The sequence below is a fragment of the Callospermophilus lateralis genome, chromosome 10 (assembly GCF_048772815.1).
Source record: "Callospermophilus lateralis isolate mCalLat2 chromosome 10, mCalLat2.hap1, whole genome shotgun sequence".
Classification (NCBI taxonomy): domain Eukaryota; kingdom Metazoa; phylum Chordata; class Mammalia; order Rodentia; family Sciuridae; genus Callospermophilus; species Callospermophilus lateralis.
In genome coordinates this window covers 115,004,612-115,026,936 of record NC_135314.1, presented here as the reverse complement: position 1 = coordinate 115,026,936, position 22,325 = coordinate 115,004,612, and the positions used below count along the sequence as shown (strand labels likewise).

General features: G+C 36.9%; 1 protein-coding gene across 1 annotated transcript; it reads right to left on the bottom strand.

The window, feature by feature from the left end:
• Positions 1 to 1,755: 1,755 nt before the first annotated feature.
• On the bottom strand, positions 1,756 to 17,972 carry LOC143408385 (phospholipid scramblase 1-like). The gene is made up of 6 exons (XM_076868064.2): positions 17,913 to 17,972; positions 16,500 to 16,542; positions 13,774 to 13,994; positions 12,545 to 12,706; positions 6,896 to 7,057; positions 1,756 to 1,812 (listed from the first exon to the last, which is right to left on the bottom strand). Exons 1-6 carry the CDS (start codon positions 17,964 to 17,966, stop codon positions 1,756 to 1,758), a joined length of 699 nt encoding a protein of 232 aa, XP_076724179.2. The 5' UTR covers positions 17,967 to 17,972.
• Between the last annotated feature and the right edge of the window lie 4,353 nt (positions 17,973 to 22,325).

Genomic DNA, 22,325 nt, shown 5'->3' with positions numbered 1-22,325 from the left:
CTGAGCCCTTTGTCTTGTGCATGAGGCAAATCATGGCTGTTCATTTCCTTCCCAAGGCAAGCTCCCCACAGAGCAGATGGCAGCCCTCTTTGCCTTTCTGCCAGGCAGAAGGCCCAGCTTGTGCCCTGGTACAGGTCCTACCAAAAGGCATCACATGCCCTGGCTCTTGAGAAGGGAGAGTTTGAAGAGGAAGTGGAGTGAGGGGGACTCAGTCTAACTGGGTTAGATGAGCTCAGAATGCCACCTGAGTCCAGGGACCACATTTTGTTTAAAAAAATAAAATCATATATGCAAAAATACAACAATGAGTTTTCTTTTTAGATATTTGATTATTATTGTAGATGATTTGACTATTTTTGAAGTACATAATCTGTGGATGAATGTATTTGTTCCATTTAATTAATACCTGATTAATCTCATTCTTATTATGTTCCAGAATTGTTAGAATACAGGTGCTAAACATTTCACATGTAAATAATAACTTCTAACATAATAGCAATAGTAAAATTTAGAGACAGTGAGGGTTTGTTTTGGAGGATTTTTTTTTTTTTTTTTTTTTTGCAGGGGGAGATACTGGGGACTAAACCCAGGGGCACTCAATCACTGAGCTACATTCCCCAGCCATTTTTATATTTTTATTTAGAGACAGGTTCTCACTAAGTTGCTGAGTCTGGCTTTAAATTCACCATCCTTTTTCTTCAGTCTTTTGAGCCACTGGAATTACAGGTGTGCACCACCATATATGGTCAAAGTGAGGTTTTGAACTGAGTATTTCTTAGAGACTCATGCTTCATTTAATTAAGCCATTTAAAACTTATAATTTAGTGAAAATTATATTATAGCAGTACATGGATTAATAGGAGCATTAAAATATAATGTGATTTCATAAAGAGAAAAAATTTACTTTTTCTTAATATGCACACTGAGTAGTATTTATTGGACCATAATGGCAAAGGAAACAGAAAGTGTTTTTCTTAAAATTTTTGAATAGATGTTATATTCAACATAGCATTAGGATTTCTTGTATAAATTACAACTGGATTTAATAGTTATTTTTATTAAAATTGCTTTAGTAAGACTTATTTTGTTATGAAATATAGATAGGAGATTGAAATTTAAAGCAGTTTTTCATATAAATATTCATTCCTAGATGTTAAGTCCCCCTTAAAATCTTTTTTTTTTTTTTTTAAAGAGAGAGAGAGAGAAAGAGAGAGAGAGAGAATTTTTAATATTTTTTTTTTTTTTTAGTTTTTGGTGGACACAACATCTCTGTTTGTATGTGGTGCTGAGGATCGAACCCGGGCCGCACGCATGCCAGGCAAGCGCGCTACCGCTTGAGCCACATCCCCAGCCCTTAAAATCTTTTTTTTAAAAAACTATTTATATTTTAGTTTTAGGTGGACACAGTATCTTTATTTTTATTTTTATGTGGTGCTGAGGATGGAACCCAGTGCTTTATGCATGCTAGGCGAGCACTCTACCACTGAGCCACAACTCCAAACCCCCCCAACGTTCTTTTCCCACACTCATAGTGAACCTTCACACAGGTGAGTGCGAACGTTCACAAGGCAGCAAGAGACAGAAAACAACCTCTAATTAAAGCAAAACCCTACAATGGAAGGTGTGGGCATTGCGGTTCATTTTATTCAGGTGTGAGTGATTTCCACAGAGAAGAAGCAGCCACCAGGTTTCCTATTAGATGATCCCTATCAAAACGCAGCCTTCAAATTTTCTGAGGATACTTTCACAAATCCACTACCATATTCCTATTTTCGGTCTCTGTAATCCAGCATTTTCAAAAAACATGAAGTCCTAGAGAAAAAAGAAAAATTCACATGTGAATTTTCTTTGGTAAAGCAGGGGATGGATTCTCAGAGGCAGAAAACTGAAGGAACTGATCACACACAGTGAAACACTTGTGAGCAAGAAAAATGCAGTGTAGAGTAGATCGAGGAAAGACTGCAACCATGCAAGCTCTGTGGTCAGCTCCCCACTTAGTAGCAATTTAATCCTTTCTTTCCATCTGTATCCTGATCTCTGAATGAATTTAGTTGATCCTCTGTTAATTTCCATGAATGTCATTTTTTTGTTCTCATCCCCCTTGAAATCCTCCTATTTAAATCTTTCTCCCTTAATGTTTTTTAGTCCTTTTCTAGTAATATGACTTTTCTCATGACGAGAGTTGTATGTATAACAAATTAAGAACACAATCTCATTTACAATTATATACATAGAAAAAATGATAAACTACTTAGGTGTAACCAAGGATGTAAGAGATCTGTACGCTGAAAATCATAAGGTATTGATGAAAAACTGAAGATGACACAAGCAAGCAGAAACCTATACAGCGAGCAAAACAATTCTAATATTTGTATGAAACCAAAAAAGAACCTGAATAAGTCATGCGATCTTGAGTAAGAAACACTAATCCGAGGACCTCTCGCCCTGGTCTCAAAACATGTTATAAAACTGCAGCGATCCAAACAGTATGGCCCTCATATACACACAGGCATACTAACTAATGGAACAGGACAGAAAATCCAGAAAGAAAGAAACCCATTTTTTAATGATCAATTGATATTTGACAAAGATATCAAAAATACACAATGGGGAAAGGACAGTGCCATCAATAAATGGTGTGTTATAGTCAACTTTTTGTGGCTGTGACTAAAAGACCAGAGAGGAACAATTTTAGAGGAGCAAAATTTCATTTTGGGGTTCACAATTCCAGAGGGCTCCTCCAAAGACAGCAGTTTCCATTCCTTGGGCCTCGAGGTCAGGCTGACCATGATGGAGGAAGAGTGTGGCAGAGGAAGCTGCTCACAGGATGATCAGAAAGCAGAGAGTGATTCCACTAGCCAGATACAAAATTTATACCCCAAAGGCAGGCCCCCAGGGACCCAACTCCTCTAGCCACACCCTACCCACCTTCAGTTACCACTCAGTTAATCCTCACCAGGGGATTAATTCACTGATTGGGTTAAGGCTCTCATAATCCAATCATTCATCTCTAAACTTTCTTTCGTTGTCTCACACATGAGCTTAGAGGGAGTCCACATTTAAACCACAACATGGTGCTAGGAAACTGGATAGCCACATGCAAAGTAATGAAACCAGGTCATTATCTCACACAGGGTACTAAAAATAGCCAATGAAAAATGGATTAAAGACTTAAATGTAAGACCTGAAACTATAAACTACAAGAAGAAAATGTAAGAGGGGAGGATCCATAACATTGATCTGGAAAATTATTTCCTGGATATGATTCCAAAAGCACAGGCATTGAATGGAAAAGTCAATAAATGTGATTTCATCCATTCAATGAAACTCTGGATCACAAAGGGAACAACCAATGAGGCAAGAGATAACTTATGGGTTGAGAGAAAATGCTTGAAATCATACGTCTGAAAAGGGGCTAAGAACCACAATTGTGAGGATGGCCTTAGGCCTGAGCCTAAGCAACTCCACTTTAAAAATTCCAGTTTGAAACCTGCAGTCTCACCAGGCACATCCAACAGATCCCTCCAGTACGGCCTCAAACAAGTTACTTCCCCTCACCCTGATAAACAGAGTGAAGCCCCTGGCAGGCTGTCCTCACCTGATAAGAGGAAAAGGCGAGAAGATCAGTGTGGAGACCACCAGACCAGATGTTTCTGACCCCAAGGTAAATGATGTCATAGAGAAATCCAGTAGTAGCTGATATGGATTGAAAAGGGGAGTCAAAAGCCCCCAAATGTAGTATGAATAATAGAGTTGATGAACAGGGATTCAGCCAGCCCAAACAAGGATACATTCCAGGTGGAGATCCTGATGAGGACCTGAACTGACATCCCATCACTTGTCATCTGTTTCCTGATCCTCTGCATGATCCTCACAGCTCTCAAACTCTACCGTCTCATCTGGACCTTGATGAGAGCCGCAGCTTCTCTGTATTGACCCTCTCCTCAACCGGTTGTCCACTCCACGCCAGGAAAAGCCTGCCTTGGTTCTGGAGCTGATCACCACAGTCTGAGTGAGTGTGCATCTGCTGGACTTAAAGCCTAAGGCTTGAGACTTTTGATCTGACACTTGACTTAGCACGCAGAGGGAATGTCTGTCATGAGCCTGTCATGATTAAGTGTGTTTGCAGTGCTTAGAATTAATCTAGAATTTTTTTTTCAGTAAATTAATTAATCTAGAATTGTTTGCTGTGAGTGGATTATGTCTATTGCAGTGCCTAATATTAAGGATCGTTGTCTTCTTGATTAAGAACCTATAGAGTAAAATTGTATTGAGTAATTTGAATGAATAAAGCATGAAAGGGGCAGAAGTGCATGGACATTCTTTATTTCTCCCCTTAAAGTGCATATGTAGCAATTTTTTCCCCCTCATGACAACAATGTATAAAGAACTCTACTAAATAGCAAGAAAACACATAATGATTAAAATTTCTGAGGATAAATAAGTTGGTGGTAGAATGCTTACTTATCATGTAGAGGTTTTGGTTGGATCCCCAGAATCACACACACACCCCAAAAAAACAGGCAAAGGATCATTTTTCAAAAGAAGGCACAGGAAAGGTCAATGGATCTATGCAAAAAAGGCTCAACATCCCTAATGATCAGAGAAATGCAAATTAAAACCACAATGAGATATCACCTCACCCTTGTTAATATGGCTATTATCAAAAAGAAAAAAAATGTGTTCAAAAGGAATATTCCTTTTGGTAGGAATATTAATTAGTATAGTTGTTATGGAAAATAGCTCAAAAAACTCAAAAAGAATTAACATATGACCCATCCTACTTTTAGATGTTTATCCAAAAGAATAGCCAAAGATATCTGCCAAAGAAACATCTATACTCCCATAGTTATTGCAGCATGATTCACAGTAACAGAGATACAGACCCAACATAACTATCCATCAAAAAAGAGTCAGTTGTGTGGCATACACTCATAATCCTGGCAGCTCAGGAGGCTGAGGCTAAAGGATCACAAATTGAAAGCCAGACTCAGTAACTTAGTGAGACCCTGTCTCAAGATTAATAATAATAATAATAATAATAATAATAATAATAATAATAGGCTGGGGTTGTAGCTTAAGTGCCCCTAGGTAAAAATCGTAGTAGGAAAAAATAATGGATAAATAAAATATGATTCACATTCAAAACGGATATACAGCCTTAACAAGGAAATTCTGTTGTGGGCAATGTTAAACTTTGTGAAGTAAACCAGGGAAAGAAAGAAAATTCTCACAATCTCACTTATGTGTAGTATCTAAAAAAGCTGAAATTGCAGAAGTAGAGAATGGAGTGGTGGTTCTCAGAAGTTGAGGCTAGGGAGGTGGACTGTGGAAACAGGAGATTCATCAAAGTTTCCGAATGTGTTTCACTTAGGAAGAATATATTTTAATGATCTATTGCACAACACTGAGACCATAGTTAGTAATAACATATTGCAAATTTCAAAATTGCTTAAATAATGAATTTTACATCTTCATACCCCAAGAGAATGACAGGAACTTGAGGATATATTCATTAGCTTGATTTAATCATTCCACATTGTATACTATATCAAAACCTCACAGCAAACCCTATAAATATCACAATAATATTATTACTTAAAAATTGAACTAATATTTATTAACAGAAATATTACATATATGCTAAATTAGAGAGAACAGTATAATAAAGTCACAGTGACTCTTCACCTAGTTCAGTAATTATTAACATAACCATATTTGCTTAATTATTCAACTTCCTAGAATTCTCTGCTTTCACCCCCATTATTTAAAAGCAACTCTCCAATACTATTTAAAACACATCCTCTGAAATACTTCAGTATGTGCCTCTAAAAGATATGGATTCAGTTTTGCTTTTACCTAACATAATGTCATTACTATATCTAAAAAATTAATAATTCCATTTTACCATCAAATAGCCAGTCAATATTCAACTTTCCCTGAAAAACACAAAAATGTTGTTACATTAGTTTGTTCAAATCAGTATTCAAACCTGGTCCATAAACTATAATTAGGTCGATGTTTCTCAAATTTCTGTATTTTTATTTTTAAATTTTCTTTGTCATTTATCTGTTGAAGAAATTAGATCCTTTTGTTGTATATCCTTAGCTATTAGTTTTTTTCTGATTGCATCCCCAAATCAAATCAATGTTTAAGGTATTTATCTAGTGGTCCCAAACCTTGGTTGCACACTAGAGTCACCTGGGAGTTCTAAACAGACTGAAGATCCTCCTATCTGCAGAGATTTATGCTTAATACATTTGGATACAATCTGGACATTGAAGTTTGAAAACTACCTGTGTTTGCTCCTGTGCATTAAAGTTGAAGACCATTGCTTGGTCCCCTTAATCCTGTAATTTGGCTACACAGCAGAAGTTCTTGGGATGATCTGCAAACCTTTTTCTTCTGAGCTTCTGACTTAGTTGAATTGGGGTATGGCCTAGTTCTTTGTTTTTTTTTTTTTTTTTTAACTGAAGTATTATACTTCAGTAGTACATGATTTCGTTCAATAAGGAATCAAGATAAAATCCCCATGTTTCACAGTTTTATTCCATGTAAGTCTTAACTCAAATTCCTCTCCTAAGCATCCACTTTATTATTATTATTATTATTACCCCCAAACCAGGACCTCTGCTGTATAGAAAGTTCTTCTCAATGGAAAATGCCAGGCCTTTTGGACAAAAAACTAGGCATTTGTGAATCCAAAGTGTAAGTATTGAATAGAAATTCAGAGGTAGGTTAAGTGGGAACTCTTGCATAGAACCTGTTCCTTTAAGGTCATCTTAAAAGGCACACTTCATTGAATCACTTGACAATGATACTGAAGCCAGCATTAGACAGGCAGTCATTATAGATAGAAACTACCTACAACCAGGATCAGAAAGGACAGACTCACAATGAGGAAGCAGGCCCCAAGCATCACAGCCTTCATTTTCACATCGAGGTCTAAAGGAAACTGGATCCCAAAGTTATCACTGTTTGTAAAAAGTTCTTTGATAAAACCAGCCCACTGCTTGGAAATTTTGCCAACCACAGTTCCTTTATCAAGAGATTTAACCTGAATTGCAAAGCAAAACAAACAAAAAGATAAGTCTTAAGTCCAGTAAACTATTAACAAACCTACTTTCAAATCTGGAGTTAAATAAAACAATCTATATAATCCAGATTGTATAGAATATTGTAAATAGTCTATTAGAATTATGCACTACATGTAGCTACAAATATTGTATCCCTCACTACAATACAAATATTGTATCCCGTAATAGGCTCCTGTGTATATTTATAGATACATGAAAAAATTGTTTAATCATACAGAAAAAGGATAATTATAGTTTTGCTGAAATTTAACATTTTGTCTTACTTAAGAAAATAATAAATCATTTGAATTGATCCACATCAAAGTTGAAGCAGAAATGTATAAAATTTTGAAATGTTTCTTTGATGAACATTCTAGAAGCTGTCAGAAAGGTACTGAGTAAAACATGTCTCTGATTTCTACTTTAGGAAGCACAGATAGTATACATAGTCTGAAAGTTTAAATATTTGGTAGGGATTTCTTCCCGTCCACTATTGGGAAACATACATTGCTAATTACTTAGGAAAGAAGATTGGCAGTTTTGAGTGAAGGAAGTTGACCTTGGTGGTGACTTAGGAACAAAGCACCAACCAGCCGGTGAGCAGCAGAGAAACATCAATCAGGCACCAGAGGAACTGCCTGTCAATCAGCAGGATCTCCTAGCCAAACCTGGATCTCAGCCAGTTCCCCTGACCAACTCTAAAAATCCCTTTTCCTGTCCCAAGCCCTTCCCTTCCTGCCGCAAGCCCCATAAAATTCTAGTCCAGTTTCTCATCAGACCCTCCTCCTGTCCACTCTGTGGGTCTGATCGAGTTCTTCCTGGTAGTGAGTCTCAATAAAGCCTCGTTCATTGGCCTTTTTAAACCTGCCTCCTGTTGGTTGCTACCTGTTGCCTGACCTCACAGCAGTGACCTATAAGCACCTTGATGAGTGCAGTCCATCAGGTGAAGGGTGGGACAGACAGTTTAATAGGTGGGGTTGGTGAACAAGAAAAAGGAAAGGAGTATGAATCAAAGACCCCAATGTGAAATTTTTCTATTTTGGTAAAAGGAAGAATTGTAAAAAAATATGACTGAGTAAAGCCAAGAATCTTCATGTAGAGTGGACTCATGTGTGCACAGACACAGGCACTCATCCAGGTGGACAGTGAGGATGCACGTTGCCAGTGTTCACCAAGCTTCCACCACGGGAAGTTTCACCTACCCCTGGAAAGTGTGTCCTTTTCTAATCTGAACCAAGCACCCCTTATGCTAGAAGCATCCCCTGAAATCCTTGCCTCTGGCTGGGACCAGCTAAATACCAGTGGAGAAATTAAAACCACTTGATTTGTTTTATCTGCATCTGTTGGAATGGATTCTTAAAAGCCTAGAATAAACTTTTAATATGAAACTCGGATTACTGTTCATCAAATATCTATTTAATTTTCCCTCTCCAGCATCTCAGTGCTCCTTGACCATGAAGATTTGCCTTCTCATTTGTTTGAATAAGCACTGTTCACAGATGTGACATGAGCCGGGACCTAAAATGTGGCTAAGTGATTTCACTCTGGGTATCAGGTAAAGAGCCACGAGCAAAACTGGATCCAGATGATGTCTGCTTTTACAAATCCAGAGTGAACATTACTGGATCAGACTTGAGGCTACCTGAAACCGGTCCATCTCTCTGAGACCTGGTATATCCTCAGAAACACAGCTGACCTGCAGACCCATAGCATGTAACAATGTATTTTGTAACTTCTGAGTTTTAGGGGTTACGTGTTATGCAACACTAGTGAGGCATAATGGACTCAGGAGATCTCATCTTGCATAACTTGGTGCCTTCTCCTTTGGTAGCTGTCATCTGAGTATTTAAAGCAACTCATGAAAAAAAAAAGTTTTTCATTTTGTTATCTAAATTTAGTTTAATTTTGAAACATTTTTATAAATGAAAACAACCAACTACTAAACGTAATGATCTATTTCCCCATTTTGATACCTGCTGAGAGCCATAGCTAAGTAAGAATGACGCATGGCAATTTCCTTGTCAGCCTATCCCATGTTGCTTAGAGAGAGGACTCTCCATTGTGGAAATGGGCTTGCCTTGGACCCAGGTCATTTGCAGTGACATTGCATGTATGTTTGAGTAAGGTGACCCCGTTCAAGGACCAGGGCGGATCCGGGTTTAGGGCGGATCAGGGTTTAGGGCGGTTCCAGGTTTAAGGTAGACCCTGCTGGGAATAGGGCGTATCCTGCTGCCTCAGGCGCCCGCTCCTTGAGTTCCCGTTGAGTTCTCTCGGGATTCAGAGAGTATTTTGGGATGCAGAGCCTGGTGGAGGTGTGGATTTTCCCCAGAACGTGCATGTAGAGTGCTGGTGGATTTTCCCCAGAACGTGCTTGTAGAGTGGCAGTGTGAGTTCGGGAATAAAGAATTGCTGTTTGAATCTACAAGGCTGTGAGTCGCTCGTGATTTTGTGCCAGCCAGACTACAGCAGATACCTACAGCAAAAAAAATTGAAAATTTTACTAAAATTTGTGCAAGTAGGAAAAATCACTTTTAGGGAGGATAAGAACACAAATAACTGAAAAATGATAGATAGTATTTTGCCAAATTCTAGAGAACATTTAAAAACCCTAAATTCTCCTGTACATAGTCTCTCGACCTCTGGAAATAAGTTGGTGCTTGTGCTGCCAAAGAAAAGGTGTCCAGTTTTTGTCCCTGCTTCCTAACACACAGGGCTGCTATAACCCTGTAACTTCCTCAATGATAAGGATGATAGGCAAAATCTTGTTTCATTTAGTGTTGGTCCCAGATACCTGGCACACAGCTTCAAAATCCAGGTCTCTACTGAGTGAAGACTTTTGCACATTAATGAGATGGGTGTTGCAGGTGGATCCCTGATAGCTTCACTTTAGCATGGAGGTTGGACATCAGAAAGATCTAGTGATGACTGGAGTGTTGGATTTCAGTCCCACACTGAGTTCCAGTGGTGAGACAGGGGCTGGGGACTGAATTACCCACCAGTAGAGAATGGATTAGTCTATCATGGATACTCAGAGTCTCTCCAGGGTGGTGAACACCTCCATGTTCTACCCCTGCTCCAAGGGCTGGGTGCCCTGAAACCTTGCTCCACTCACTTCTTCTGGCTATTCATCTCCATTCTTTTTATTATTATTATTATTATTGGTTGTTCAAAACATTACATAACTCTTGACATCTCATATTTCATACTTTAGATTCAAATAGACTTTGAAATAAACCGGTTGCACAAGTGAAGGGGGCTCCTGGATCTTATGAGCAGTTTTAGCAAATTTTCAAAACTGTAAAGAGAGCTGTGGAAATCCCACGTTATCAACAGCTGGTCAGAAGAGCAGGAAATTTTGGATTTGTGATTAATGTCTGAAATCAGGCGGTCTTTTGAGATTGAGACCTTAGCCTGTAGGGTCTGTGCTAATGTCAGATATTAACGTCAGTATTGAACTGAGTTGTAGGACGCCCAATTGGTATCGGGAGAATTGGAGAATGTTGTTGTGGGGAGAAAATGCACGTTTGATATCAAAAGTGCAAATAAAAAAGAACAGTGTAGCTGGTCACATTGGCGCACAACTATAATCCCAGCAGCTTGGGAGGCTGAGGCAGGAGGATCGTGAGTTCAGAGCCAGCCTTAGCAAAAGTGAGGCACTAAGCAACTCAGTAAGACCCTGTCTCTAAATAAAATACAAAATAGGGCTGGGTATGTGGCTCAGTGGTCAAGTGCCCCTGAGTTCAATACCTGGTACCAAAATAAACAAAAACAAAAAGAACAGTGTATTATGTAGTACTAAACTTGTAAATCCATCAACTTAATACCAATAACAGATAAAGATATTTAAAAAAGAATACCAAAGACATAATGTGAACATCACTATTCGTAAAGAACACTGGAACAGAGAGCCAAGGTATGTATCAGAAGAATGTTCTAAAATGTAGCCTAAAATACTAGAATATCTTTGCAATTAAAAATATCTGATCATAGGAATGGTTGCTTAAAAAGCAATTTTTAAGTTACTAATTTGGTATTTGTATATAATGTTTGGTATATGCATAGCATGTAAAGGGTCTTCAATTATGGGGTGATGTAATTCTCTTAAAAACCTTGCAAGACATGTAGTATTATACCCAACTTTTATATTAAAAAAAATGAGGTGAACAAATGTTAGGTAATTTGTTTTAGGTCACCAAGGCAAGAATCTGTGGACATGTGTTTCAAATTCAGGTAGTCTATCACAGAGTCTGAACTCTTGACCATTATATTCTACCTTTTTGAAAATTGAGTAGTAAATCCCAATAAGAATCTAGGTCTGGGATCAGTGAGCAATGGTTCATGAGCTAAATCTAGCTGTCACCCTGTTTTTGTGAATGAAATTCTGTCAAGAGCCAACTCTTCAATTCTACATTCTCTGTACCTACATTCTTGTTAACAATTATCACCATGTCGTCTATAAACTCCAAGTACTTTCTGTGTGGGTTGTTTTCAAAACACAAAAAAGCTTGCTAATTCGTCTAGGTGAAATAGGAATGAAGAAATACTATGAAACACTATAGCAAAGAGTTAGAATTATAAAACATTTACCAGTATTTCCATTATTACCATTATATTCATCTTTGCTATTGAAAATAGCATGGAAGAAAAGGAGGTATTCAGCATGTATACATTAGAAGAGCTCCCAATCCCATTTATATTGCAATTCTATACATAGAAAACGCAAGCAAACAAAAGAGAAATACCTCCTACACACTAGAATGCAAACATGTGACTGAATGAAAAGTAAAAACACAAAGATTTTTCTCAATGTTAGCAATAAACATCTAAAATATAAATATACCTCTTTAACATAAAAAAATACCGATAAGCTACTTAGGAATAAATTTAACAAAAAAGGCGCACATTTTCTATATATATAAACTTATGTGGTCTTATAAAGAATCCAAAACAAGACATGGATAAATAACAGTCGTAACATTTCTGGCATGTGAAAGCCTTAGCGTCATAAAAATGTCAATTAAAAAATAGCCAATGAATTTAACACACTACCAGTTGGATTCTGACTTTGAAAACTGAATGAAATGACCTAATTGTTCACATGAAATGAAGTATGTGGTAATCCTATGAAACTGTGATATAGATAAAGTACAGATCATGGAGTTGTCAAGGTTGGCATTCCATTTAAAATGGATAATATACAGTGTCACCGCACAGAAAGAATATTTAAGTATTAGATATTTGGCTTATTTTTTTTTAACATGACTTTGCTTCTCTTTTCTTCGCTTAGTATAATCAATACTGACCTTTAACTGGATCAATAAATGTCTCTGAAGCCCAGAGTAAATATATGAACACAGTTTCTTCCTCTTGAAATATCTGTACACAAATACTTATTTAAGATATTTGTTCCATCTTGTGAAAAAATAGATTCTGTTTATATTAGGAAAGCAAACCATGGCATCTGTTACCTCAAAATCAATATTGGCACTGCAGTTACACACCATAATTGGACCAATAACTTTCAGTACTTCCTTTCTGTTCTCATTTTGAACACTGAACTTGGGAAAACATGGGTGCCAGGTCTGAGAAACATAACCTATAGGTACACCAGGAGGAGCTTGAACTTCTATCTACAAAAGCAAAAGGACATTTGTGAATATAATTATCACTGTCATAATGTCTACTAGTAGCTTTCATTTACTGAACACTTTTTCAATGTCAGATATTGAAATGCCCAACACATCTTCACTAGGTCAGTACTATTCCTTTTCATCCTTTATAGAGCACCTGACTGAAGAAGGAAGGGGTAAATAAACTGGCACCAAATTCTTTGGTATACGGAAGAGATGAGCAGAAATTCAGGCAGACTGCACACATAGCGTTCTAAAGCATGTTCTAAAACCACTGGCTTACATGTATGGACAGATCTCTGCTCAATGGTGCAATTTTCAAATATGAGCATGCATGCTGCTGTAATGAAAAGAATCCAGCCACTGGAATTTTGACTTATTCATTAGCTGGGTGAGCATGACGGTGCCTCACTGTGCTTGCCTGGAATGACCTTTTGAAAAGTTCAAGGTTACAGGATGCATGTTAATGCACTATTCAACTGCACAGCATTTCCCATCCAACTCTTTTGAGTCCAAAATTTGTACTAAATTATTGCTATCCCAAATGATGTGGAAAGCAAAGTAATTAATGAATAATGAATGATAGGAATCACTTGATGGGAATAATTCAGCTATCCTCTCAAAGTAAGTACAGCATTAAGACCTTGAATAACTATTTGCCTGTGTTATCTCTGTGTCCTGGTTTCTCAGCAATCTGTATAGGATGACTGAGTTGCAGACCCGTGGGATCCCACACATTTCTTCTTCCATATGCTCTTAGAATGGTATTCTACGATATTCTCAAAGGTATAACTCCATCAATTTTGATCATGCCTATCATAGTCATTGGGTATAAGGTATAAAGAATTCTCTCATCTCTGAGCTATTGATCAACCCTATGGGGCAAACTATTTAGGGACCGAGGACTATTGGTTACATGCCTTCCTTCCTATGCAATTGACTAAATACTAACTGTATAGCTCATGGTCACTTTGCCTTTAGATCTCATTTGGTTATGCAAGTTCTATGAAAAGGTGAAAATTCTTACTGAACTACTTCACAGACTTTTCTAATGATTGCTCACAGACCTTTTGCAGGCAGCAGGGGAAGAAACAGCTATTACATCGTAGTGGTCTCTTCAGAATTATGATTTCTTGACCTGAAAGAGTAAGGATCTTTATGGTAAAAGGCCTGTTATACCCACAGAAATTGCGAGTGCAGCAATCGTTATCTTCCACGGCAAAGTAGATTGTCTGTTTCAGTCTGTCCTTTATTTCATATCTGTTATTAGTTTCGAAACCTGTGATGGCTAAAGACAAAAAAGAAGAAATCACAGTCACCAGTATGTTGAAAATGTTGAATATGTCTTAAGACGTTGTAATATCTAGCTGGATCAGTGGTGAATGCTATTCCAAGTAGAAGAGGAAAGATAAAAAGGGAAATTGTTCAGAGATGATCAGAGTGAGAGAAAAATGCAAAGGGGAAGGGTGAGAAGAGATATTAATATATAAAGAATTTGAATCATTATGTGAAATATGGAAAAGAAAACAAGTCACTCTCCTGGTATTGCGCTGCAGGTGGGTACAGTGGTACTTGATACATAGATAAAATGTTTACGTAGTGGTAGTTTTCACATGTTAGGGAGGGTCTCTAGGATGTTTTCTGTATCCATATTCTATGAAATAGTACATCAAAACAATGGGTTGGAGATTTATTTAATAAACCATATTTATATCTTATTTTTTGCCTTCGTGTTTGAGCAACGTGGCAATGCGTGGGGGTTGCTCTCAATGAACCCATGTCAAAAGGGAGAGAGTGAAAGTGGAAGGTAAATTAGACCATCACATCGGGCCCACAGCACCCTGGTTCAGCTCAGCAGGATCTGTGGAGAAGTGAGAAGTGGAAGATGGGTATTAGGCAGGAGGGAAGAGACAGGACCAGGCTAGGGAACTAGGGCTTCAACTCGAAATATCTAGATGGTGGGCATCCCAAGGTGAACACAGCACCTCATGTAGCTCATCATTTCATGAGGGAAAGGGAGGAGTGACGGATGCTGACACCAAAACGTCACCTTACCAAAGGGCTTTCCACATTGATCCACATGGTGGAAACCTTACGTGCAACCAGAGGGACCCTGAACAGTTGGATTTGTCCTTCACAACTCCTATCACTGTAGCTTCTCTCAAGGAATTTGAGGGGACTCAAACTGGCCTAGTCTTGGCCTTTAAAGGACTATCTTTAGTCACAACATCTGCCACAAGGTAAGGTTTTTGAAAAAGCTTAAAAACTAATTTTAAAAATTAAATTTATTTCTGAGAGGGCATCTATTAACCAACTTGTGGCTTGATTACGTAGCTTAATCTCAAAACTTTTATACTTGTGTCTGCAAAATGAGATCAACAGTCTTTCAAAATCTCAAGTTTCCTTTCAGTTACATGGAAAAAAATGAAATCAAAAGCATCTACAGTTATATTGTTAGCATCTATTAAGTTTTCAGTTAGGCGAAGGTTTAAGTGCTTGTCATAATTTCAGATGCCAAAAATAAACGAGTACTTTTCATATTACTCACAACAGATGAATTTAAAGATATCTCTTTTTAAAATTAAGAATTAAAAACTAGTGAATCTGTCACTATATATTCTACATTAAAGACATATACTGAAATGTACATAAAGCTTGTGTATCTAAAAAATAGAAATGGAATGCTATATAATACATAGTGACTGGCTTTTTGAATTTTATAATCCCAGTAATGTATATCATAGAATAGAATTATTTTTTAATTCAGAATACAATTATTCAAAAAGTTGTTCCTTTCTAAAGAAAAAAAGGTATTTTAAAGAATGGAAACCATATCAAAACGTTATAAATATCTAATAATTTTTAAGCAATTTAAACGTGAAAGATGACAATTGTGCATTTTGACAAAATTGATTACTCTGATAATGCAGTTCATGTTCTAATGTCTACCAGTGGAAAAGGTGAATATGGGTCTCTAACAAACCAGCAGAGTTTCTAGTATGCCTTGATATCTACAAGGAAGATGCCATCATTCATACATCTACCTGGGTCTCTTTCCTGGGCAAACATCCTGAAGTATTTTTGACTTTGCGGGTTTATTCCTGAACCTGGGAGCCCTGGATACATTGGGCCCACACAGGAGCAGCAGTGCTCTTGCAGGAAGAAGCATCCAGACCCATGGTGAACATCTGCCAACCCTGTACTGTTCCCATAATCCCTGGGGAACCCAGAGCCCATGGACCACACATTCCACAGGGTTCATCTCATCCCAGGAGAAACTGTGGGCATGAACAACGATTTTTCCCAAACATCCCCATTTGAATTCAGAAGATCACTCACTTGGGAAATGTACTAAAGCAGCTGAACTAACACATGTGATTATGTGCCATTCTCAAAGTGATCTCAAATTGGGAGAACAGAGCTGAGCTTGTAGAAACCAGTAATATGATAAAAACTTTTAGAATGACTTGGAGAGAGAGAAGGAGAAGAGCAAAATTACGTCTTGATAGTTTTCTTCTAGGTTAGTTTCTACATCATAAGGACAGATGTCAATAAAAATAATATTTACTATAACAACATTTACTATTGTAAATAACACTTATTGTAAATTTTATTTGCTTAGAAATGGATTGCTGATAACATTCATGGTTTGCTTATTCTGAAGAGACATTTGCACATTAATACGTTTATCATCCTATGTCATCTAGAGTGCTGTATTTGTGGAAGTTCATATGGTTTCATCTGCTTAACCTTCTGTCTTTCTAAAAATGTGAAGAATACAGTGAATACATACCTTCCAGAATTTCAACTTGCTGCTGAACCAGTAACTGATCTATCTATTAGAGTAAAAACAAAATTAAGAATTTCAAACGTTTCAGCCAATCAATATTCATAATTCATTGTTTAGTACTACATGTTAACATTTATTCATATTAAATTTTTATTATAGTCTATATTACTTTTTAATGTAAAATTATAGTTAACATGTTTTAAATTGAAAATATGTATTTGAAAGTATTCACTATTGATGAAGATAAATTTAAGTGAGTTAAAATTTACTTATTCTGGTATTTATAAAAATTAGAGCACAGGGCTCTTTTGAGATGAGGTGTATAAAATATGAACACTTTTTAATCCACTTAAATAATTTTTCTGCAAGTTTCAAAAGTATTCTTTTAAGTGTACTTGATATCATCATTTGTGGTAAATAAGATTTCAACACATTTTATGACCTGATTTTAAAAAATATATACATTTCAGGGTATTTTGTGGAAAGATGTGAGTGGTTAAACACTACTTGTAAGTGCATTGTGAGAAAGTAAGCTAGAAGGAAAGAGACAGTTCATTTACACAAACATCAGTTTTTATCGTGGAAATATCTATTTGTTTATAGATCAGACATATAGAACTTCATAGTGTATTTTACTTACCTTCATAGTGCTATTTTACTTACTCACATTGCTAAGTAAGCTATCATGTAGTACTGCAAAATTCAACATTTCTTTTTCCTTGTTGTTGATATTTATAATAAACATAGTATTGATTTTAAAAAGTAATATTAATAATTATAAGAATATGATCATCATGTTACACATAAACACTCTTTTTGGTACCACTTACTGAAGCTGAACTCTTAAGATTTATAAAAAGTTTTTTTCACCTGTCAAGGAAATTATTCAGTATTAATGTTAAAGGGCATGGGATCCAGAATTAATTAAGGTACCAGGATAAAAGAGCCAGTCCTGCTTCCTTAAGTTTTATACACTGAGCAAGCTGTATATTGTCTCTGGACCTCAGCTTTATCTTGTGTAAAACGGAATATTATAGCTTCTATACACCACACAGTATAAGGATTCAGTCAATACATGCATTATGCTTAGAACAAAGTCTAGAAAATAGTGCTAAACAAGTGTTTGCTTTTAATTTTAAGCATACACTATATGCAAGATAATAGAAAATTCAATTAGCAAAGACATTCGTATTTTGTTTCGAAGTAAACTGAATCTAAAAGAATTGGAGTGATCTATTAACCAAACATGATGTTACCATTTCCAAAGATAATTAATAAAAAGAAAATAATTGCTTTATCATTATAACTGATTATTTTATCATTATAACTTTTATCATTAATCATTTTACCATTATAACTAATCTGGTAAGCAAACTGGAAGCACAGTTTGTGAGTATTTTATGTATTTGAAATTACCAGAATTAAATGTTCTAATCCAGGTGGGCAGTTCAGAGGTGGTGGCACAGGCATGGATAGTGTCCCTGGAGGTCCACCAAACTGTGAAAAGCTATATGGTGGGAGTGGAATGTCAGCCCAGGGTTCTGGGTAACCACTTGTGGTCCCAGGATAGGAATCCTCCTCGGGCTCTGGGTTACCAGACTGTCCTAAAGTTTCTAAAATATGAAAAAGAGAAATAATTTGTAATTACACAGAAAAAAAATAGAATTACAAACCCTTTCAGAATTACCTAGCTCTCTATAAATCAAACTCTGACTCAGAAATCCTATGTCTGTGAAATTTAAAATGTGATTTTATTTTTCAGAGCTTTTTACATAAAATATGCTTGGTTTCACATCCTCCTCTATTTTGAAGGTGGTGGCTGTGAATAGAATTGGCCACAGCCTTCTCCTTCCACTCTTAGATTTCCCTTTCCATCTTAGATGGAAAATGTGCTTTCATACCTGAGAGTGCAAAAGAACATCAACAATGACTGAGAGTAACCTGCATAAAGATTCTGATATGTCTTCATGAAAATCAGAGTTGTCATTGGGAAACCCAAAATAAAGGCACAGTCAGTATTTCTAAGAGCATCTTCACTTCAGTGTGGAAGGAGCCAGGGATGTTGCTCTATACCTGAAATTACCCAGAACATTTCCCAGATAACAAGAATTGTCCAGTCCAAATATTATAGTGCTATCTATCATTGAGAAAGCTCAGTATATAGAGAAAAGCGTGGCATTCCTTTTAGTTGATTCCAAACACCTGTCTGGGTTAGTAGTTTGCCTGGGGTTTCAGTCTGCCGAGTATTCTTTCCTAAGTTATGTTCAATACTTTTTTAAAAAATCAATTATAATATTTTGGTTAGAAATTTAAATTTTGCACTTTCAGTTATCTGAAAAAATATACTTTGAAAACAAAGAGGGCAAAAAGCTAGAGCAGCATTTCATGAGTATTTATGAAGCAGAATAGAGGAAGAAATTTGGTAAGTATGTTCTTTATGTTCCATGCAAATGTGTGTTTGCAGTGCTGCTTCATTAGCTTATTTGCATAGTCCACAGACTAGCAACTCCGAGGAATGGAATATCATTTCAAAAGACTGAGGTCCACAATATTACAGCACTGAGTCATGCAAAAATACCTAGAACAGAAAATAAATTTGAATGGAAAACTGAAAATGAATTTGCATATCACTAAAAAACAAGACTTCACAAACAAGTTAAACATATTAGCAACTTACAAATATCACTTTTGGATTTCATTCCTTTTGTTTGTTTGTTTTTGGTAGTGGAGGTTGAACTCAGGGGCATTCAACCACTGAGCCATATCCCCAGCCCTTTTTGTATTTTATTTAGAGACAGGGTCTGACTGAGTTGCTTAGCAAAGCCTCGCCTCCTGAGCTGCTGGGATTACAGGTGTGCAGCACCATGCCCAGTTGGATTTTGTTTCTTTTAAAATAAAGTAATATTTACAGATGATCAGTAATGTGACAGGATCCGTGGAAGAATGAGGAGAAACTTTTATCAAGAAGGCAACTGCTCTCTGGCTGCTGACAGTTATCTTTGGGTAGTAAGAAAATAAATTTTCAAAAACGTTTTCAGATTTACCTGATAGAAAAAAAGAACACATCAGGTTGGCAGCAGAGTCTGAGGCTGTTACTTTAGGCAGATAGAATTCCTGTTGTGACCCAAAAGATGACGAGGGAAAAGCTCTAGTGAGACCAGTTCCAAGAGGAAGGAAAAGAAAAATGCAAAAACTCCGACTTTGGGAATGAATGAGTCATGTTAGGAAAACAGAAGCATCATCAAGAGAAGAACAGGGTTGGCTGTCAGTAGAACAGTAGGAAACAGCTCGTCTCTGGGCCCTTAGGAAGATCTGGTGTTTTCTTCCAAGTGTGATTGGCAGGCATTGGAGGATTCTGAGCAAAAAAGTGAGATCTGTCATTTATATCTCACAAAGGTTTTATAAGTGCTGAGCATTAGACATCTAAACACAGATACAAATGACAACCTTTCAGAAGTATTAAAAAAAAAGAAAACTACATGAGAATGACAAGTTAACCATAGATTTAATACAGGGAGGAAAGAAAATACTTAAATTACTTACTTTTCTTGCCCATGGTTTACATAGTCCTGAAAAAGAAGATTTGATATTAGCATAATATCTACAAGTTCAAATATGACTGTTGAAAAAAGGTGCTCTAAACTACACAGTCACATTCATGGAACAATCCTCTCTATTAACCTCGTCTAGCCTCACCTAGTCCTTTAAACCTCTGGGTGGGGCCCTATTTCCCATGCTACTTTGGGAAGGATTTTAGAAGTTGTTGGGTGGCCCATGATGGCAGACACTTTCTAAAAAAGTCTTTGGGGAGAAGATCCAATGATGCAAAAAGTTATGAAGGAACACTGTAAACCTGTGACCCCCCACTGGCAACCAAGCTAAAAACTGCAGCCTTCACAACCTACACATCCAGAGGAAGCATATGGTCCAGTGTCACGCCTCTGAGCTGGGATTCAGGAATAGACCAGCAGGAGAGCAAGAAAGGGGAACTCCTGGGGCACCCTGGGTGATTATCTCTAGAAATTCCACCTCCCATGGTCTGTTCTGCACAACTTGAGCAAAAAATATGAAAGAAAAGGCCTGACTCATTTTGTGCATCTGAGTCCTTGTCTAATGAGTACCAACTGAAACATTCAGCCCTGATGTATGCTTTGGTCAGAGATCATTCTCATCTTGAACAGAAATTCTAGAAAGAGAAAATAAAACAGAGGCTAAAATAGTGTGCATTTGTTCCCTGCTTGCTTTCTTTATCCCAGTTTGGTTTTATTACATCTTCAACTATAGTTCAGTATGTGAAACACTATTGAAGATAAAGGTTCCGTCCTCATTTTCCTGTGGCTTTTAGAATTTTAGTAATTATACAATATCTCAGGCATTAAAAATGGCACATCATAAGCTCTGGTATAATATGTTAACTGACCTTTGTACCTCTAGAGGTGCTTGCTGGAGGAAAAGGGGATTAACAGAGCAGTAGAAGAAAGCTATAGATATCAGTTATGATCATGTGACCAGTTTCAGAAACAAGGACCGTAATGATAAGATTATTTCCTCTACTTTTAACTATGTCTAATGTGTGTGTGCTTTCCCTACTCTCTTGATCTCATATCATGTAACATAAGATGTACAGATGATATATCAAAACATTCAAGCATTTTTAAAATCTGACATCACAGCATTTAAGTTAAGGTATAACAAATAAGAGTCACTCAACGTCTTAATGTCCTCTTCTGGGAAGACACCCCAGTGCATGTTCAATTACACGTGGGGTAGGCTAGGTTATAAATTTATTTTAGAAGAGGCATGTGAATGGCACATTGATAAGGGTAGACGTGATGGATAATTTCATGTGTTAACTTGACTGGCTAGAGTGTACTCAGATTAAACCTTATTTCCATTCCAGAGGTATTTAGATGCTTTTTGATGAAGCAAGCACTTGGATCTGTGGAATGAGTTATTAAATTTCCCTACACAGTGTGGGTGAGCTTCATCTACTCCTTGAGAGTCTGAGTAGAAGAAGAGGTGGAGGAAAGAGGAATCCAACTCCTCCTGCCATTTTGTCTGTGTTCTGGTCTCAGTGTTTCTGGCTCTCAGGCCTTCAGACCCATGTTGGTGTCTGCATCATTGACTCCCCTGGTTCTCAGATCTTTGGATTAAGATTGAATTTCATCCCTGGATTTTCTAAGTGTCCCATTTACAGGCTGTTGAATATGGGACTTTGCATAAAAAAATTGTATGAGCCAATTTCTTATTTAAAAAAAAAAAACTGTGCATTGTTCTGGTTCTCTACATAACTCTAATACAATGGAACATTGTATTAGAGTTATGTAGAGAACTTGGACCTATTCCAAGCACAGTATTACTCAATTGGGGGAAAAGACTGAGCTATGTTCTAGTGAAATTAGTTAATTAAGTTAACATGATAATTAAATAACTGCTTCCAGTGTTCTTACTAAAAAACAAATGCTAAAAAGACTTCATGGAAAAAGAAAACATATTTATGCAGTACCAAAAGAAAGCAAGTCTATAACCAAAATCATATTGTGCCATTGGAAGCACAATCACTCCAAGAAAAATACAAAACTTTGTCACAATCTAATTACTATACACTTCTCCCTAATTCTGTTTAGGGGCAGCTTTGGAGAAAATTGAGTTATTACCTATTATGTACATCTAAGTATATCATTGTCAAATTCATTCTGGGCTATTTTATCATTGTAAACCTCTACCAGCAGGGAGAGGGTGAAACAGCATACAGGATATCCAATTCCAGCTTCATAGTTCATATCGTCATTGTCAAATAAAACTTACGACAAGCTCTTGGTTTTGTTT

Coding starts and splice junctions, on each gene's coding strand:
- LOC143408385 (XM_076868064.2), bottom strand. CDS start 17,966: ATGCCTGTGCCACCACCTCTGAACTGCCCACCTGGATTAGAACATTTA. Junction 16,543..17,912: donor GATTAGAACATTTAATTCTG/GTAATTTCAAAT, acceptor TTACTCTAATAG/ATAGATCAGTTACTGGTTCA. Junction 13,995..16,499: donor GCAAGTTGAAATTCTGGAAG/GTATGTATTCAC, acceptor TTTTGTCTTTAG/CCATCACAGGTTTCGAAACT.